General features: G+C 39.1%; 1 protein-coding gene across 1 annotated transcript in view; it reads left to right on the top strand.

Annotated features, from left to right (window-relative positions):
* The first annotated feature begins 284 nt into the window (after nucleotides 1–284).
* si:ch73-61d6.3 (occludin) overlaps nucleotides 285–21111 on the top strand; it is a 43775-nt gene continuing 22948 nt past the window's right edge. The window contains exons 1-2 of the mRNA XM_057841001.1: nucleotides 285–528; nucleotides 18045–18598. Coding sequence (XP_057696984.1) covers nucleotides 18047–18598 — 552 coding nt within the window. The 5' untranslated portion in view covers nucleotides 285–528; nucleotides 18045–18046. The remainder of the gene's footprint in view (nucleotides 529–18044; nucleotides 18599–21111) is intronic.

The following is a 21111-nucleotide window of genomic DNA, read 5'->3' as shown; positions in this document are numbered from 1 at the left end:
TAACTTGATTGTGCAAGTGTAATATTTTGTCTGTTGAGTGTAGATACTAGTATATGAGAAAATCATATTTCTAAACGAAGAATGGGGATAACAGTATTTTCTTTATTATATACATCATTATATTTTTATTAACCACCCAATCTTATACCCGTACCATACAAGAATAACTTCTATTTTGAGCTAATGAGTGACTCCAATAAACCGTTGTACCAAGGCTGACCTCTGGCGCTAGAACACATGCCTTGTTGCGGATGTTGTGCGGTCCCGACCTCATCACCGCGGACTTGCTGGACCATCAAGTGGCATTTGGAAGCAGGGAGCTGAGCGAGACGCACTATCAAATCCCAAGTAGAGAAATACAGTCTTTCTAAGTTGTTTATTATTTATTTCTAAACGACTTTAAATTCAAGAGAGCTCGCTACAATATTTTGACATGAGTGAATAGTTTTACTACTTTTAAGTTTGAAGAGTTGAGTGGAAACAAGGGACGACTACTAGGACTTGTGTTTGCCTCCCAGCGGTGCTCAGGTAAGTCGACTTAATAAGGTGCCCAACGGGGCTATCATGATCCCGTTTACTAACTCACGCAACTTGTGAAAACTTAAAAGTCGCTTTCTTCAGCCACTAAGCGCACCATCAAATTGTGAAGATTGTAAATCTGCCACCACTTCTTTGCAATGTTCCTAATTCCAATCGATTAAAGCGTTATAACGTCAATGTTCTTCTTTCCATTCGTGACCAAGTTTATCATTCACTCAAAAAGTGACCTGCTGAACCATAACGCTGGCAATTCATCGCAGTAGTCCCAGATAAGGATCGATCTTGCTAATATAACTTTCAACAGTATTTACTTTGCCTTTGATATCTCATAAAAACATTTGGAATGACCCATTGTTTGCGCTAAAGAAAAAATACTGACCCACGTAATTTTTTTTTTTTCAATGATTTGAGTCATAATGATGTTTCATTCATGTTTTTTTTTTGTTTTTTTTTAAATGTTTATGAGGATAACAATATTGTAGTGTGAGTACTCACGCCCAAGGTACACTTGACCTAAATCTATTTCCCAGATGCAGTTTAACCCTGATAAAAGAAATGTACTGATGCTTCCTTCATTGATAAACAGGAAGTGACTGTAATTTTTCCAACCTTAACAATTATTAACAACAGTACAGTTAAAAGTAAGAAATGAAATGTTTGGGCGTATTGCTGTTGGTACAGTAGATATGCATTAAACACTTAAGGTTTAAAGGGGTTTGATGTCTTTTCCCATTGTTTATTTTTTGTTCAGTTACTTCTGTCGCCGTTCATAGAATGGATGACAAGCTCCCATGTAGTACGTAGGGTTGTTCAAACTAAACTGGTTTACACTAGGTCTGAAAGACAATGGAAAAAACTGACATTGCGTTTTTTTTTTGGGGGGGGGGGGGGGTTGCGATATATTGCGATATTAAAACTAGAAGAATTTTCACCGGAATTGAATAGCTCTGTCATAGAGTTCATAGCCGTGATTGTATAGTGGTTAGTACTCTGTGTTGTGTCATAGACTTCATAATTTATTGACAGGACACGGGGCGCCGGGTCGATAAACAGGGGGGCTGCATTGTTGATGAGGCCGTCAAAGCTGACCAGGTGGAATCACAGACAAAGAGCTTTGTTCGTTGAAAATTCTTGTGAATTAATGCTTAAATCCCCGAATTCTTTATAGATATGGACGTAAAACAGTCTCGATTCTTGGGTAAAAGCAAAAAAAAAAAAAAATCGTGCAGTTACTTTTATTTTATGTAAATATTAGGGATGAAAAAAAGTCACGGTTCGGTATGATTTTTTTATTTTGCTAACAAGCAAAAATATCAATGCCATCATATAAACATGTATTATAGTGCATAATATAATATATATAATATGTGCTTACTTCTTACTGATCTGAAGAGATATTGTATAAAAGTGCTTTACAATCTTTACTGTTGGTAAAGTGAGGCGGGGCACACTGTTGATTGCTATTACTCTCGTAGCAGGTATGTTTACCACATAAGAAAAACATCCTATTTGTGGTCCGAGTCCATCTGTGTTACGTACTGAATTAACAATATTTGCAGCATTATCTATCGTCACTGGTATGGATTGATTTGGCCTGCTTAACTTCCATTCAGTCATGGCGGTTTTTAATTCATCGATGTAGTATATGGACTACGCGTCCCATGATCACTCTGGGCTCACGCAGCCAATGGCATGGGATCTAACGTAGAACATCTAGGTTGCTATTTGATGATATTTAGCGTGTGCGCGCGAGTGTCTTTGGGCATTAAAAAAAGTTAACAAATGCCACAGAAGTCACGTCTGCTCATTACTGCACAACACCAGCATTTGACAATCGACTTTCATAAACAGGACGAGTTTGAAGTACAGCGCTCTTCATTTGCCACTCATTGTTCATCATGTAACCGTAAGTTAGCTCTCTGTGACCCACGGTTTTAACCTGTCTGTTGTCAAAGCGAGGTCATTCGTAGTAGCCAAGTCAGCAACAATACATTGGCGGACTTGGTTGTACATATCCATAAAGGCAGTCTTTGTCTAATATGTTCGAGTGGGGATAGCATATCAGCTCACTCAAAATGCTGCTAAACAACGGATCTGTATGATATTGTAGCCGGCAAATCACCTCCTTAAGTTCCTGTCTTTCTTTACGACTAATGATCCTCATGCGTCACAGCTCCCACCTTTCATGCAATTAGGGGGAGGAGTGGAGGAGGGGGGGCAGCTAGCGGCAGAGTTTGTTTGTTCAAGGCAAAGCTGCGCGGGACATTTTAGCGAGAGAGACGACAAAAATAAATTAGGAAAATACATTTTGGGAGTTTTTCATTTGGATCAAATGTTTTTGCGTTTTGAATTGAAGAGGGCGTATTGAATGGTTCAATATAAAACCGGGTATTGTTGCAGCCTTAGTAAATATGTTTAAGTACAATGCTAGTCTGGTAATGAATGTAGCCTGATGTAATCAGAGCTTTTTCCGGTGAAAATTCTTGTGAATAAATGCTTAAATCCCCGAATTCTTCATAGAAACTGTACGGACATAAGATGGTCTCGTTTTTTGGTTAAAAGCAAAAAAAAACAAAAAAAAAAAACCGTGTAGTTAGCATTTATTTTACGTAAATATTGCGAACTATGATGCCAATGCAGTAGCGGCTAATTTTTCCCATTGATTTTTTTTTCACGTTTCGAAATGCATGCATTTTACGAAAAATATAATAATTACCTTGAATCCTTGAACAAATCACTCCTGAGACAATCTTTCCTGTTTGTATGCGGTACAGCTTTTGTAGTTTCTCAACAGAAATCCAGCGTTAGATCGCTGCGTGCGTGTGTTTGTGACTAGCACCTCTTGATGTGGGCGGCCCCCTACTTGAATGCGAGGCGCAGTGCATGACTGATCTGAGCCGTCAATACATTATGAAGTCTATGGCTCTGTTTAGGAAGACTTTGGTTTCACTTTAGACTTTGGACACTCACTATGACCACATTGTATTTATTAGAGATGTCCTGATCATATCACATGTTCGGAAATCAGGCTGATTGCACCATATTTCAGAGGATCGGATTGGGTGAAAAAGATCAGGTTTTTAAAGACTAACATTACTAGGGGTTTGACAAAATATCGAAATGGTGATATATCGAGATACTTTGTATCCCTAAAGGTTATCGATATGCTCCTGCCAAGAATCAAGATATCATTTTGAAAAGGTGTCAATGTTTAAAAAAAAAAAAAAAAGCAGCTACCAAAATCTTCCATCTTAACCCTTTAATGCCTGCAATATGAAGCAATTGTCAGAGAATCACAAAATTTGAAAAACAAGGTCTTAATGAAACCTTTTTTTCAAATTTGTAAAAAAGAAGAAAAATATATGTGTAATAAGCGCTCTAATATCTATAACCCTTGCTAAATCCTGTTTTCTTCTCTCATGGAGCCTGCAGATGCATGAGTTGACTTGCATCCATTTTTTTTTTTAGGAAAGATATTTCAAAATTCTCAATTAGTCTCAAAATCATGAAATTCTAACTGTATCAAATGTGATACATTTGGCAAGAAAGCGATAATAGTGTCTCAATTAACTCTACGGCTGCATTGACGGTGCTCGATGCCCAATCGATTTAGACTGGGAATGTTTGTTCATTCGAAACCAGAGCATTCACAGTCATTCTGTCCGATTTTCAGGGCATTTACATCTCACTTGCTGTTCCTTTTAGGGCATTTACAGGTCATTTCCTGTTGAGTTTGAGTCACTGCTTATTCATTTGGGTGATTCCCAGGTCACTTCCTGTTCTGTAACTCCATGAAACCACGAAATACCCCAAAATCAACAGGAAGTAACTGAAAATCAACAGGGAAATGACCTTAAATGGCCCAAATTACCTCATTGCCTAGCATTGGCTGTCACTGACGGCCATAGACGTCCAAGCCGTTTGAAGTGGGAGGGATGGCAGCGGAAGAACGAATGTTCATTCGCTGCCACCCTCCCAGTTCAAATGGATTGGACGTCTACTAGGGATAAACTCATTCCAATTCACAGCAGAAGCTTGTTTTTCTGTTTATTAGTTGTTTGTAGAATGTCATAGAATAATTTCCTGACCAATGTATCGATAATCGTTGTATCGCCATATTGTCAGATCATCGTTATCGTGAGCTTTGTACCGCAAATCGTATCGTATTGTGAGGTAACAAGAGGTTCCCACTCCCAATCAGTACAGAGCGATATGGCTGAAAACTACAGCAATAGGTATTTTAGTTCATTAGTCAAATGAGGGATGCCGATCGATCGGGTCCGATCACGTCATTTTCAAAGTATCGGAATCAGCAAAAAAATATCGGACATGCCTTTTTTTAATATATATATATATTTTATTTAAATTGTTTTCTAATTGTATTTAACGTTACAGACAAAATGTCTTACACTCATCCAGAGTAGTTTTGGCTTAAAGTAGGGCTATCAAATTTATTGCCTTAACGGTAGTAATTAATTTTTTAAAATTAATCACGTTAAGTAATTAACGGATGCGCTGCACAACCCACTCACGCATTGTCACGTTCAATCTATAAAGACGCCATTTTACCTATTGATAGCGATTAAAGGCAGCACATAATTAGTAGAGAGAATTTTGACAGCCTTTCAGGCATGAAAATCTCTCACCTTTCGGCGAAATTCGCCGTTTTGAAGTCAAAAAGGATGACCTACGTGAATCGTGTAGATCCGAGGAGAAAAAATTTTTAAGGGGTGGGGGGGGGGGGTCGTTTGTAGGCATGTGCCAGTTACCTTCACGGATTACCATGCTATGAAAACGTCGCGGTTACAAAACCACTAAAATTTTCCGTCATACAGTAGTACGTATTCGTTATTTTTCATGTGTCGAAAATGCAGCCAGAATTAGCTTGGCGCGGCAGCGCTTACTCCTTCCCCTGTTTGATGCTGCGTGTGTCAGTGACGCTATTCCAGCAAACCCAAAAACAAGCACTCCAAACGCAAGGCGTAAATTCTTCAATTTATTGAACTCTCAAATCGTGGTAACTGAAATATACCAAATGAATACATTTAAAACGTTGTACACTTGTATTTTTCCACATGTGAGTAGCTTCAACAGTTTAGCTTCATGAAAAAGTTCGTCAAAAACAAAACACACATTTTCCTTTCAAATTCAATACACAAAGTTACTAAAAACTTACAAAGACGAATGATAGGCAAGGCTTAGCTAGGACAGCAACTTCATTGAGGTTAATCACAGCCGCTGAGAGAGAAACAAGTTTGTATGCGGGGAGGGAAAAAAAAAAAAAAAAAAAAGAGCGTCAAAGATCGCTAATTGCGACAGATGATCTTGTACTAAGCACAAATTCACATTCGCTGGAGGAGGTAAAGTATCACTCCCAATTGTTTTTAGATGAATGCATTTGCCAGCATATTGAATTTAGTGAGTAATGGTTTTCGTTTTCATATTTTGTGGTATGACAAAGTTACTGCCGTTCGTTGCAGCTTGCGTTGAACACTGCCGGAGCGTCCGGTGAAAAAATAGCTCCCGTTAAGGTAGCGTCAAGCTTGTGTATTTAACGGTAATATAAAAGGCAGTGTTGTCAATAACGCGGTATCGTAATGCGTAACTAATCTGATTACTTTCTTTCAGTAAAGAACAATCTAACGCGTTCATTTTTCTAAATCAGTAATCTGAGTGAAATTACTTTCCTTGATGCCTGTGCGTTACTATTTTGTTATTGCCCCATAATGTGTGTAGAATGAAGAATACTGTAGTCGTGGGAGTGACATCACATGTCACATTTTTTAATCGGGGATGGAACAAAAAGGGTCTCGTGTATTACCATGATGCGTGAGCGCTGGGAGTTTGCGGCCAAAACAACATAGCCTTGCTACCTCGCCAGGATGCAATGAAATAGGCAGGAGATATACTACAAACGGCTGCATTTGCACACTGGAAACACAGCCATTACTTCACATTTTTGTCCAGTAAAGATAACAAAAATATCCCCGTGCGCTGCAAACTTTGCGCTGGCTCAAAAAGACTGTCCACCGCTATAAGCATCCAATTCAAGCACCACTTGGAATTACAGCACAACAGGTAACACGACAGCCAGGACTTTTTGATACTGCTCGTGCTCAATCCTCGGTTCAAGCTCAGTTGTTGTTGAGGGTTTTGAAAGCTTAGGTTTAAAGAAATTCTAAATATCCATCTTGCCTCCTCAGCTGTAGTTTTGGCTAAGCAATGCAAACGGCTGTCTCTAAGGTTCTATAGTCACATGATCTGTTCGAAAAATAATTTGGACCCATTATGAAATACTTTGAAGGATTCCTGTTCATTTTATTCATTTGTGTTGTTTGTTTTATTGCTCTAAAACTTTTATAGACAACATTTTAAGGGCCATATTCAATGGTCTTTATTTTAAAGGGGAAGTTCAGAATTTTTTACATTAGGCTTAATCTTTGAGTTAGCCGGGGTTTAATTAGTCGTTGAAAATGATTTGAACAAATTCTGTGCAGTTTGACAGTTATTTGTTAGTTTCAGGGCTCCGGAGTGGTTAAGCTAGCGTGAGTCAATGGTGGTTGAAATCAACTCCTTCAACTAATTAAACCCCCGTTAACTCGAATATTAAGCCTTATGTGAAAAATTAAAATGGTCAAATTCGCCACATGTAGGACGTTTTGCCGACGGCAGACATTTTGGCAGAACGCCGGAACATATTTCCTCCACACCTTTCTCACCTTTTTAACCCCTGACCCATTTTCATGCCTGCAGCCTTTGGAGCCATTTTTTATGTGGCTAAAGCCTTGCAATACCTCTCTCAGCAATTAAAAATAACGTGTGGAGGCAATGTGGGGGAAAAAGGTAGTAGTTGATCATTTTCTTTACACCATATGTTCTGTCCCAACGCAGAGAAGATATATTAATTGGTGCCCCTACGCACAGTCATGGTTGCACTTCCCATCATGCATTTGGGCAGAAGTTAAATGGCTGCAGTATCATTTACTGAAAGCTCAACAAATACACTAGATGGCAATATTTAGTCACAATATACAAAGTCACATATATCCTTTAAGAATTACAAGTCTTTCTATCCGTGGATCCCTCTCACAGAAAGAATGTTAATAATGTAAGTGCCATCTTGAGGATTTATTGCCATAACAAACAAATACAGTACTTATGTACTGTATGTTGAATGTTTATATTCGTCCGAGTTTTATTCATTTTTTTCTTAATGCATTGCCAAAATGTATATGATCGGGAAAAATTATCGGGAATGATTGGAACTGAATCGGGGGCAAAAAAAAAAAAAGGAATCGGATCGGGAAATATTGGATCGGCAGATACTCAAACTAAAACGATCAGGATCGGATCGGGAGCAAAAAAACATGATCGGAACAACACTAGTTATTGATTTTGTTTTTTACCTGTTAAAAATAATTGATAATATGAAATGGATTACCAGTTTTACAGATTAGTGATGTCAGGATCGCATATTATTGCACCCTAGTCCGAGTCACCTGATTTTAACAATCTGCCAATACGGAAAGTCTTTTTTTTCACCTATTGCACTATACAGTATATAACATATACATTGCCCTAAACAAGTTTCTATCCTTTCCACCACGTGAATGTCCACTTTGCAAACATTGTAAATCGCTGTTGCATCTCAATGTTGGATGGTAAATATTTCCACACAGCAGACATTACCATTCTAGCAGCGTTGTTCTTGCGTTCTTGCGTTGGCTTCCAGAACGTTCTCCTATTGGGACTTCCTTTGTCGCTTTTTCCGGGAGCGCTGCGGGGTATAAAACGTATAGATTTTTGTCCCTTTTTTTTTTTTTTTTTTTGCAATACCATTGTTTTTCTGCATTATATTGTTACTTTTTAGCCACACACGCTGGTATTGTTGTATTGTTGTCCTTGTACCCTAGGTATCCATCCAGAGTTGGTGAATCACTTGTGCAAGCTCCTTTGCAAGAAGTTATTTTCTTGCTACTGTTGTTCTGAAATAACTGGTCATGTTTCAACAAAATTAGGCCTGGGTGTCCTCCCTGCACTCCGGCGCGAGTCGCTGGCTGGGGGGCTGCCTCGGTGGGCCGGGTGGGCGGGGGGTGGTGGCGCGTCCCCTCGTTCCATCCCTGAAGGCCGGTTGATGGGGGAGCGGATGGCCTGGGAGACCACCCTGGATCCCAGGGAGATGACGACGGCCCCGATTGGCTGGGGAAGGGTCGCGTCTGCAGGACTATCACATGTTTGATGGGATTCACGCATGACGAGGTGTAGTTAGACACACTCAAGTAGTAAAACTCAGGATGAGTTCTCAGATAGCATGAGTAGGATACCAGCATACTCAGGGGCCGTTTACATGATGCCTCTACGAGAATACGAAAAATTTCAAATTTGCATTTGCATTTGCGTCTCCATTTGAACAATGTCGCAATTCCGCATGAAAACGATGTAGTATTCATGCCAGGCCCTAGGGGGCAGTGCAGTTTTACAGGGCGACAGAGAATGATGCACTTGGACCCCACCGAGCTCCCTCAGGCCGGAAAAAAATATGCCCGCCCACTACTTTTCTACTAATAAACGAGGCATGTTGAATTATTACAATGAGAGTATATCATACTCCCAGGTGATACATCAAAACTGTTCAGACGAATAAGACACTCAGATTTCCGTTTTTCGTGTCAAGCAGCTGAACAGGACAGGTTTGAAAAAAAAAATTCAGCCACCCATTGGGTCAGCGCTGAAGATACATTATTTTCCGGGATAAGCTCAGGTGCTTGACTTGGCCATTACATAACATTCCAATTCTTTGCCTTTAAAAACATTAAAGCAATTTGGTTTTTGGCCGTTTGCACTGTGAAGCTGTAATTCCAAAACCCCTGATTTGGATGTTTATAGTAACTACCCTCAAAGTAAGTATTTATATGTGTACATATTAGGCATTCAAAAAATGTGGCACCTGGTGGGTTTTGATTGTTACGTGTTTCAGTTGGATGTCTTGGGTGAGTCCTGTGGTTAAGCCAGTGTTTCCCAGCCCACAAGAGGCAGGGGCCTGACTTTTTTGGACATACCGGGGACATGTGACCATATGAGTGAAATTCCATTAGTGGCGGCAAATGATTGTGTCTCTGATGTAGTGTCACTCAGGCTAAACCCTGTGTAGACCCAACCATGTGACACAAATGCCACTCAAGTACCGCTCGGGCCGATGTTTTTGTTGTGATGATTCACATTGCAAACAAATGCTGGAGAATGCATGTTTATGGAATGCAGGTATTTGGTTTTGTCACTGTATGTGTTGGGTTATTGCATGCATCTGTCTGCCCAAACTAGGTATGTGCCGTATTAAATTCTTATGGTATTACCGTAATTTCCTGAATATAAGGCGCTCCCGTGTATAATGTGCACCCCAAATTTACTTGTAAAATCTAGGGAAAATTATTGTACCCGTTTATAACGCGCACCCTAATTTTAGCCCCAATAAATAGAAGAATACAAGAAAACAGAGCTCATGTACAGATACAGAAATGTCATTTTACTGACTGGTGAAACACAGCACAAGCATAGCACATTGGTAGTTCAAAACATTACCATAAACTGACAATATTTACGGTAATAATATGATTTGACAACTTCTCCAACTTACCAGAATCTAGGAGAAAACAAAACAGATGTGACTTTTCTTTTAAAGGCTGCTGTATAACTTGCTCGTTTCATCATGATGAATAAATGTTTCTTCCATGGATTGATACAGTAAAATGAAAGTGAGAACATAAGTCGGAAATCCGTGAGAGCTCATCGCTGTCAACATGACAGTAACAATAGGAACTATTGTTATTTGGGTTTGAGTTTCCCGAGGGACAGATATAGTTGACGGACACATGAAGTCTGTGTGCTTACGTTTGTAATGGTCCGATTTGCGATTTTCAAATGAGTTCAAGAAACTAAATTCTGTGCTTTATGAGGAGTGAAAAAAGCAGAATTTAACACAGACGAAATCATTCGGCCGATTAGAGTGTTGTATTTCCGAAACAAAATGGTGACGTCACGTACCGTAATGGTCGGCAACGGGTCGCCGCCAACGTTTGTTCCAACACAACGTGGCCGTGTCAATAAAAGAAAATCGGTTTATATATATATATGTAACATATATATACATATATATTTCTGTCTCCATCCATGTACCCGTTTATAATGCGCACGATCTTACAAGTTGATTTTGGGGAAAAAATGCGCATTATATTCGGGAAATTCGGTATAACCTTAAGCCAAAATCACAGTGTCATGGTATCACGGTATTGCAATTGCAGCTTAAAATGTGTTACTTTCAGATATATGGGTTAAAAATGAAAAAGAAATAAAAATTACATTGAAGAGGATTTTAATTTTTCAAAACATATTAGAATATTGGAACATAAGAATAATGTTAAAATAAATTAGAAATAAATAAATAAATAAAAAATAATATTCTAAATAAAATTAAAATAAATACAGTCCTTTAGGTGAGCCTAAACCAGGGGTCGCGTTAACCGAATATTTTCCGTCGTTGACCGATTTTTTAAAACGGTGACGGAAAAAACTGAAGTCCACCTGTCATTTTGACAGGTTGCAATTCACACCCCAGACCACAGGGTGGCGAGTGAACATATTAATTCGCTATTGTCTCTCTTGATGCATGACGTCGTTGGCCTTACTCTGAAAAATGTCAAGGCAACTGAGTGTCCGAAGTTTCTTCAAAAAGCCCCAAAACGACGATGGTGTTGATAAAAGAGGTGAAAAAACAGGGACTGCACAAGCGGGCACGCAATTCAAGTCCATGCGCACCAGGAGGAAGGTGTAAGACTCCGTTCAGGCCACAGCAGGTGAACTGTTAATTTCATTGTTCCATAATGTAGCCTACCTACTGGGGCCACAGTCAGCTGTTTTTGTCACTGCGGAGAAAAAGTTACATATTCATCTGCTTGATGTGTGATGGCACGGTGTGGATTCTCTGTTAAGCTTGTTCGGACAGAATATTAATTTAAAATGAATGAAAACTAAATACTATTGAATATGTTGAAGCGGTATGCAATGTTAAGAGTCTTGTTAGCTCGAATTGCTGTGTCCAGCCGTTGTAGCTCTGCTGCTCTCTGTGAACTCTCTATTCAAGTCGGAACGCGCGCGGCTCTAAGTGTCTCTATCACGTGACTGTGTCGTAGCCGCTAATGCGCTCGGCCAAATGGACACACAAGTACGGAAGGTGAATTATGCCAAACAAAGGGTCACCGCGATGTCATTATCATCATTTTAAAAATTTAAGTGACGGGTAAAAATAGATTATGACCGGATTTTTATGACCCTGTCAGTCAAAATTACAGACAACGAAAAAGTCTAGCGCAACCTCTGGCCTAAACCCACAGCCACAGCTCAACATTATTACCATCAGAAAAAAAATTTGAATAATTTTCCATAAAAAGAACGTGTGTATGACTCGTATCATGTTTATATTATACAGACACTCTTTCTCAACACAGACAGTTGCTAGAGAAAAAAACACACCACACTTTACAACCGCTAGACACACTAAACACACTGGACTTAACTCTCGTAGCTGATGGGACAGTGTTTACTATCCTTTAATTTTGTATGAATGCGAAATCACATAGGAGGTATTGCGACCTCGGCAGCCACCCCATGTTTTACATGTCGGTTGGCCCTCCTCTAAGCCGCGGCTGTCTGTAACTTATCTGTTGCCGACGTACAGTATTCCCATACCAGCGATTTTGTTTTCTCGGATGGGGGAAAAAGTTCAGGAGTTTCACCTCCTCTAGCCTTGGTGTAGCACAGCTGACTCACTGACACTGAGCAACAGCCGGTGGGGGAGGGTTGAGCCTTACAGCTGCAAATGAGGGATATCTCCATGAATTTTTGGGACATAAAAAAATAGCTAATACCTTAGAGACGGAATGACTGAAAAATTTTGCGGGTTTGAAACCTCCACTGTATACCTTGAAACCGGTAATCGGAACATGTCTAGCCCAAACAGACTGAACAACTGAAGCGTGTATTCCCCATGAAGTAACATCCAATCAGTGCTGTGCGCTTACCCTCTCACAATTCTGTGTTCGCTTTCAAGTACAGCTCAAAAATGTGGTAAAACTAAAATTTTGAGGCAGCAGATTTTTGCACCTCAGTCGTGCAGCACAAAACTATAACAAAGCCAATAAATTACATTTGAAATGTTTTTTTTATATTAAAACAGATTTTTAAAAAACAAGTAATTTTAGTTAAAAGAAAATAGCTTTAAAATATCAATTAATCAATTTTACATTGTGCAAAAAAACAAAAGTAAATACATCTTTAAAACTTGATCGTGATCGTGCCCAATTTCCAATTGTCTGAACGGCTCGTAGACATCTTTAGGTAAAACGTAAATCACCACGTCCTCTAGCAGAAGCTGAGGAATTTGGAGAGAGAATTTTGAAGATGCATCATTCTTTAGTTCAAATGGATTGGATCTCTATGCTACAAAATGCAATTTTTTTGTCCGCTGACAAGCAAAAAAAAAAAAAGAAAAATCACTTAACTAAAAACTAAAGTACACCATACCACAGGTTACCTCACCTGCACTGGCTTCTTATTGTCTCTTTCATAGAGACACACAGAGGTACTGTTGTTCCATACTCCCAGGACAGTGCCTCAATTTTCTTTTCTTCTTTTTTAAACCCAGACTCCATGACAACACTGTTCCTGTGAGGAGAAGCCGTGACTTTTCCCCCTCCTGCTCCTTAAACAAAGGCAGGCATTAAGGACAAGGGGGAATGCTGGAGGTTGTAAGGACGTAGAGGAATGACAGAAGGAATGATAGGAGGGTGTCTGGGATAGAGGCTCTGAGGCAAGACCTCCTCTGTCCCATAGAGAGTGAAGAGTTATGGAGGTATAGACTCTGCCACTGAATGGGGTTGAGTTTACAGTGGCGGACAAGAGCTTGTTACTTTATATTTTCAACTCCAAAACTGCAAGTGTTTCCCTTGTAAGACGAAAGTCTAGTTTGGCTGAGATTATGTTTGGCAAAAGCACTGACATACATAAACCAAGGTCTTGCTGTAAAATAATTGTTATTGTTGAGTTGTGGCCTTGCCCCTTTGTAAAAATTTTTAACAGAAGAAAAACAAAATGTTGTGAGGGCGAAACATTTGAACGCTTCAAGGCCCGGACATTGCGTGGGCAGCAGAAAGACTCCAACTGCCTGGGAAGACTCAAAAAATGAAAGTATTGTTTGGCTTAACTCCCTGTCTGCCCTGGTACAGACATCACCACGCTGGTTCGGATTTTGCTCATTGAATGGCCTCCAAAGCTGAGGTCATTCCACTCATAGTTCATTTTTTTCTGATAATGACAAAAAGCAGATGTGAACTAGTTCATGACAAGATCATAAAAGCACATTCTGCCCCCAATAAAACATAATTTACAGCTGCTATAACCTAAGATAGTGTTAAGATACATAGATACAAGATATATAGAAATGTCTCTCTGCTCTCGTTTAAATGCATTTGTTTTGGAAAGTTATTTAAAGTTAATGAAGTTATTTAACATTTAGGGTTGTCAAAAGTATTGAAACATATTGATTAGGGGTGGGAACCTCTTGGTACCTCACGATACGATTTGCGATACAAAGCTCACGATAAAGATGATCTGACGATATGTCGATACAACGATCATCGATACATTCAGGAAATCATTCTAGGATATTCTACAAACTAATAAACAGAAAACGAAATCAAGTGAATTGGAATGAGTTTATCACTAGTAGACGTCCATTCACTGCCATCCCTCCCACTTCAAACGGATTGAACGTCTATGGCCGTCAGTGGCAAGCAATGCCAGGCATTGAGGGAATTTTGGGCCATTTCAGGTCATTACCTGTTAATTTTCAGTTACTTTCTGTTTATTTGGGGGTATTTCATGGGTCCCTTCCTCTTTTTGAGTTAACGAACAGGAAGTGGCCCGCGAATGTCCCAAATGATTTGGCAGTGACTCAAACGCAACAGAAAATGACCTGTAAATGCACTAAAATGAACACAAAGTAACCTGTAAATGCCCTGGAAATCGGAACGAATGATTGTGAATACTCTGGTCCCGAATGAACGAACGTTCCCAGTCTAAATGGATTGGGCGTCGAGCACCGTCAATGGTAGCCACTCCCAATTCTATAGTCATCAGTGACAGCCAATGCCAGGCAACTAGGTAATTTTGGGCCATTTCACTTGTTATTTTCAGTCACTTCCGGTTGATTTTGGGTCATTTTATAGGTCACTTTCTGTTGAGTTTGGGTTACAGAACAGTAAGTGACCCGGGAATGAATAGGCAGTGACTCAAACTCAACAGGAAATGACCTGTAAATGCCCTCAAATGAACTGAAAGTGACCTCTAAATGCCCCGAAAATAGGAAAGAATGATTTCGAATGAATGACCGTTCATTCCCCCTTCCCAGTCTTATCGGACTGGGCATCCAACGCAGTCAAAGGAAGCCATATAGTTAACTGAGACACTACTATGGTGGAAGATTTTGGTAGCAACTTGTTGGCTCCTTTTATTTTTTTTAACATTGACACCTTTTTTAAACGATATCTCATTTCTTGGCAGGAGCATATCGATAACTTTTTGGGATACAAAGTATCACGATATATCACCATTTCGATATTTTGTCACACTCCTAATATTGATACTGAAATGTTGCATCCAGATATGATATTTGATTGCGAAAGTATCAATACTCAGACTATCTCTGGTTGCGGCTGCGCCTGCCCCCTCCCCTAATACTGTTATATTAATTTATTTGTTTTTGCAATACCATGGGTCATTAGAATTTTTTTGTCATGAAGGAAAATTTATCTTAAAGGGAACCTTAAGACTTGTAGGCTCTAAGAAGTCACAATTGTTCTCTTTTACTAAAATATGTTATTAGAAACACATAAAATTGATTGATTTGATTTAAAAATCTATAAATTTAGTGCATGTTTTGACCTACGGAGGGCACCATGTTTTAAGCGCACAATGGACGCTTGGGGTGATGACGTAGATTGTCACTGTCACTCGACGAATACTACCGGGTTTCTCCAATTACTTGTACGCAGCGAATCGTCCAACACATGCTCTCATCGGTTAAAAGCGGCGAGTACTTACTATTTGTGTTTTTGAGTCTTTTACTGCCTTTTCATTGCCTCAAAATACTTTTTGCATGTGTTTCCCTCTCATACTTATAAGCATCGTGTTTTGTTGTGGTAGCTTTAAAGCAGATTTTGATCTGTTGACCACATTAGTCACATAGCATATTTAAACCACCCTTATTTTATATTACTAAGTGAGTATTTTCGTAGGGCATCTTTGGTATGTTCTGTCTGTATACATCTAAACAAAACAAGCTGAAAGTGCACAGTGGTACTTAGGGTGTCAAATTTGCCTTTTGTAGCACGTTTCCCCGGTGAAGCATATTTTAGCAGGTTTTTTTTTTGGTTTTTTTCCCTACTCTCGTCTCGTCTCATCCAGTCTTTCCTTTTAATTTTGCTTTTGCGGCTCATTTTGTGAAATATCAACAGTGCTGTCATGCTCATTAATGTTCCTTTCACATTCAAATTGAAAGGGTTGAACAGATGACATGTTTATGTCTCTAGAGTCATATTCTGGAAGCCCGGACATCACCGCCCAGTGACATCAACAACAATGGCGACCGACTAGTTAAACTTATTTTACAAATTGTATAAAAACTAAAACAACAACAAACAAACGAGGGGTTTCAATATCAAATTATTTTAACTCATAATAACATTTTTTCTATCTGTGGATCCGTTTAAGATACTTTTGACACAAATGGTAATGGAGGATATTTTTGCATAGTGAGCTGTGATTTTTTTTTTTCATTTATCTTTTGTCAAAAATGGTAGTTTTTTTTTTTTTTTTTTTCGAGTATCCATCAAGTTGAAAATTTTAACAGTATTCACAATAGTATTCGGACGAGAAGTAAACTTTAGAATGTGCTGTAAATTACAGATGCATGATGTGTCAATGCTGAGTTTCTGTTGACATAAACCCACTGTCATGTCTTCAATTTTACTGAAGGTGACTAGTAAGTTTAGGGCTGCAGCTATCGAATATTTTAGTAATCGAGTAATCGACTGAAAATTCTATCGATTACTCGAGTAATCGGATAAAACATTTATTTTATTTTTTTTAGGTAAAGAGCGATTATAAATACACATGAGAAAAAAAAGACATTTAATCCAAAATTGAACCATTTTCAGTCAATCAATGTCTTTATTTTCGATGTACATTGTTGAAAACAGCCAACAATTGCATCTAAGATATGACTAGAATAAAAAGAATAATTCACTGCTTTCACTCCAAAAACTTCTAGAGCTTATAAAAAACAACAACATATTTCTTACCTAAAAATGTAAATACGCTTGATAACACACATCGCTTGATAACACACATCACTTGAAAGCTATGTGTTTTTCCCACGTGTTTCAATTGAATTTCCATTTGTATCAAGCTATTTTTAAGTTTAGTTAAATTTTAAGTTAGTCTAAACTGTAAGTACTGGTGGGATTTTGAGTTTTTGCAGTGTTCAAAATAAATGTATGATACCAGCTGTATTGGAGCACATTTATTCAGCAATGACTACTGAGCTAAAACTGACAGTTAGCTTTATTATGTTTTAATTTTACACCCTCATCACTCTACAGCGCTATGTTTTTACAGATTAAATAAAGCCTGTATGTAAGACCCGTGAGCCACGCGTCGACAGTGGTCATAATCAATAGAAACCTAGCCCTCCGAAGGGCTAACGTTACATGAGCGAGTGACAGTAACGTTATATTTATTAGCGATGAGAAGTCTACTGCATAAAGATGGCGGCTTTTTACTAACGCTGCCCAGACGCAGCCGAGTGTCATTTCGCATCTAGTCCTAAATGCATGCGATATCTATGAGACGCATCGGACACTACCTGCTACCAAACTAGCATCATGCGGGCTTAGTTTTTTAGCAACGTCGGCGTAGTTTGTAGCGGCTGTCGGCTTTTTTATTGCTTCTTCCTCTACGCATGTGACGTCAGCGCGTTGTCCCGCATTAAAAGTAGTCCGGGCAAAACGTGATGCTTAGAGCTGGCAAAATTAAACGATTCCTCGAGGTGAATAAAATTACTCGGATCACTTTTTAAACTCAAGTTACTCGAGTTGCTCGAGTATTCGTTTCAGCTCTAAGTAAGTTTAAGATTTCTTTTCCATCATTTATTCCTCCATTATTTTTCTGGGTATGCTGAGCAAAATTCCAACAAGTAATCAGAGTCCTCGCAAAGGGTCAATTATTTACGCAGTTGTGTCACCAAGCCTCACAACGAAGGACAGTCACGCCCTTCTTTCCCATATCAACCCTCAACTGTAGTATCTTACTCATATCAGTGCTTTGCTCTTTGAAACTTATACCAGTGCTTGTGTTTCATCTTTTTTTTTTGTCTATTTCTTGTCATTTTTTAGAGATGTTTGAAAAACAGCCTTATGATAGTCCGCCCGTGTACACCCCACCATCCAACAATGGCTACGGAGCACCAGGTAGCTTCAATGCTCCACTCAGTGATTACAACGCTTACCCACCTCCCCCAGGATCTTACTACATTGAGGAAAAACCACAGCACTTCCACAAATGGTTGTCGCCTCCGGGGATCGTCAAGGCCATGATGGCCACTGTCATCATTCTGTGTGTGGCCATATTTGCCTGCGTGGCCTCCACTCTCATGTGGGACTTGCAGTATGCGAATGGATTGGGCTATGGTTATGGATCTGGCTACAGTGGCGGGTATGGCGTAGGCAGCTATGGCTCAGGATACGGCGGCTATGGCGGTTACGGAAACTACCAGGGCTCCTACGTATCTCCCTACTCGGCCAAAACAACCATGATTGCCATGGTCGCTATTAACTTCATTGCTGCACTGGCTTTCTTCATCGCCAGTTTCTCAAAGACCCCCGCCATACGCAGCAGGAAGTACTTTCTGATCGTCCTGATTGCCAGTATCATCATGGCTGTCCTACAGGTGAGAGTCAAAGACACATCCATAAACTTTTTAGTTGTAATAATCTGTAGTTCTGGTATTTTAGCAAGAAACATGAGGTTGATGCACATTGTTTGCTTTTGCGGGCTACACAAAATCATGTCGCGGGCCGATTTGACCCCCGTGCCTTGAGTTTGTCACTTGTGTATTTTAAGGTAAAACTTTGAGGGCTAACTACAAAGGAACCTACATTGGCTGGAGTGAAAGGTGATGCATTGGTATTGTAATGATTAACATATAGCTCATACTTAGGCATGTGATTAACATATAGCATGTGCCGGTATGAGATTCTGACGGTATGATAACCTTAAGCAAAAATTTCACGGTATCACAGTTAGGGTTGGGTATCATTTGAAATTGAACGATTCCGGTTCCAGGTTTCGATTCCGGTTCCGAACGATTCTCGATTCCGATTCTTTTAAAAAGCAGGGCCCAAAAAAAAAAATTAAAAAGGCAGGGTAAAAAAATCTATAGTTTAAAAATGTATTAGTTTATATTAAAGTCTTAACTTCTCAATTTTTTTTTTTAAATTATATGAATTTAAAATTTATTATTATTATTATTTATATGATGAATTTAAAATTTATTATAATTTTTTTTATTATTAAAACAATTAGTATGAAATGTATGAATTATATGAACTTCTCACTGGGTTATTTTTAACTTGTATATAAATATCAGTCTTTGAACTCGAATGTGATGAAGTTTCTTTCCACAGGAGTGCACTTTCACAAAGATGTTTATTTTTTAAAAGCTCACGGAGGAAATATTCTTATATTCTTTTGCCATACATGTACCTTAGCTGGAAGCTACAACGAAGTATTAGTATAAATTCTTCTATTGATTAGAGTTTGATGTAGATGAGGCAAAATAATAAGGTTTCCTTATTTGTAAAACCAGTTCTGTTGTGTTGACAGACACATGCGATGTTTATGTTGTGACGATACCAGTTAGGCCAGTGAGTGGCGCTGTAGGAGTGTGTACGTATAATGCGGAGAAGAAGAGATGAGAGCGTCTGACCAGGATGCTTTGTGATGTGATGCTATGTTTTCACTGCTACGAGTTCATTAAAAAAGTAATCGAATGCTTCATATGGCTGCTTTCTAAATAATCAACACAACAGATTCCAAAACAAAAATCCTTTTAATACTGTTGATTTTAATGGAGGCGTCCACTGCTTTAAGATGGTGGCTGTTTACTAACGCCAGCGAGTCCGTCATTTTGCATCTAGTTCTCTTTATATGTTCTATCGCCGCCGACTCTGTCATTTCGCATCTAGTTCTATTCACATCACATCATAGTTCACATCACATTTGGAGGGAAAATGACAACCAGTACTCAATTTGGACATTTAGGGATGTACATAGTTTCTAAGGGGTGGACTCACTTTTGTTGCCAGGGGTTTAGATATTAATGGCTATATTTTGAGTTATTTTGAGGGGAAAACAAATTTACTCTATTATATAAGCTGCACACAGACTACTTTTCATTGTGTCAAAGTGTCATTTTTTTGTCAGTGTTGTCCCATGAAAAGATATACTTAAAGATAATATGACACCAGAAAAAAAGTCTTAAATGGCATTATTATGTGAATTAGAATCATATTTGAGACGATTCGACTATATACAACAATTTAGCAAAGCGCAGATGACGAGAAATTAGTCTTTTAATCTGCCGGTTAGCCACGCCTACCATTATAGGGCTTTAGCGTCCCCAACAGGTGGATGACGTCAGCGGTAGACTGGGCTCATCGGTTTTACTATTCAGCCCATTGAGGGGGAATTGTTCAGAACGAGGAAAACGAGACGAAGAGAGCCGCAAAATGTCATTGTTTCAGTCTCTCTACTCCCAATATTTTTACAGGATATTCTTTTTATTCAAGTATTTTTCCCCAATAGCTATATAAATGGCTTGAGAAGGACCAGTCAGCCCGTTGAGGGGGAACTATTCACAATGAGGAAAACGCGACGAAGAGAGCGGCAAAATGTCATTGTTTCTGTCTCTTCAATATTTTTACAGGATATTCTTTTTACCCAAGTACTTTCCCCAATTGCTAAATAAATGGCATGGTCATGACAAATAACAATCTTGTGCTAAATGGAATATAAAATAATAAAAATCCATTTACTCAAGACGACATGGCAAAATTACTCCATAATGGTCAAAACAGTCGACTTCACCTTTACTGTCACACCTCCCAAACGATATTTTATGACACCTAAATCGGACATATGTAATTTCCCTTCCCCGGCTTCGGAGAATGTAAACAGACCAGGAGTGACAGCTAGCCGACATGCTAACCCGAACCGAGGGATGTTTCAAAGTCTTCGAAGTGGAAAATCACACATAACTAGCCTGGATTATTTGACATGACCACCCGGTTGTCGAGTTTCTTTGCGGATCGGCAAACCGCCCGGCGGAAAGCAATTTACAGTTCGTTCCCTGGAGGAGGGTGGCTGGAGTTGTTGTGCAGCTAACGTGCTAACAGCTAACTG

This window comes from Corythoichthys intestinalis, chromosome 7 (genome assembly GCF_030265065.1).
Source record: "Corythoichthys intestinalis isolate RoL2023-P3 chromosome 7, ASM3026506v1, whole genome shotgun sequence".
NCBI classification, from domain to species: Eukaryota; Metazoa; Chordata; class Actinopteri; order Syngnathiformes; family Syngnathidae; genus Corythoichthys; species Corythoichthys intestinalis.
The sequence above is the reverse complement of the archived record's forward strand: the minus strand, read 5'-3'. Positions and strand labels throughout refer to the sequence as shown.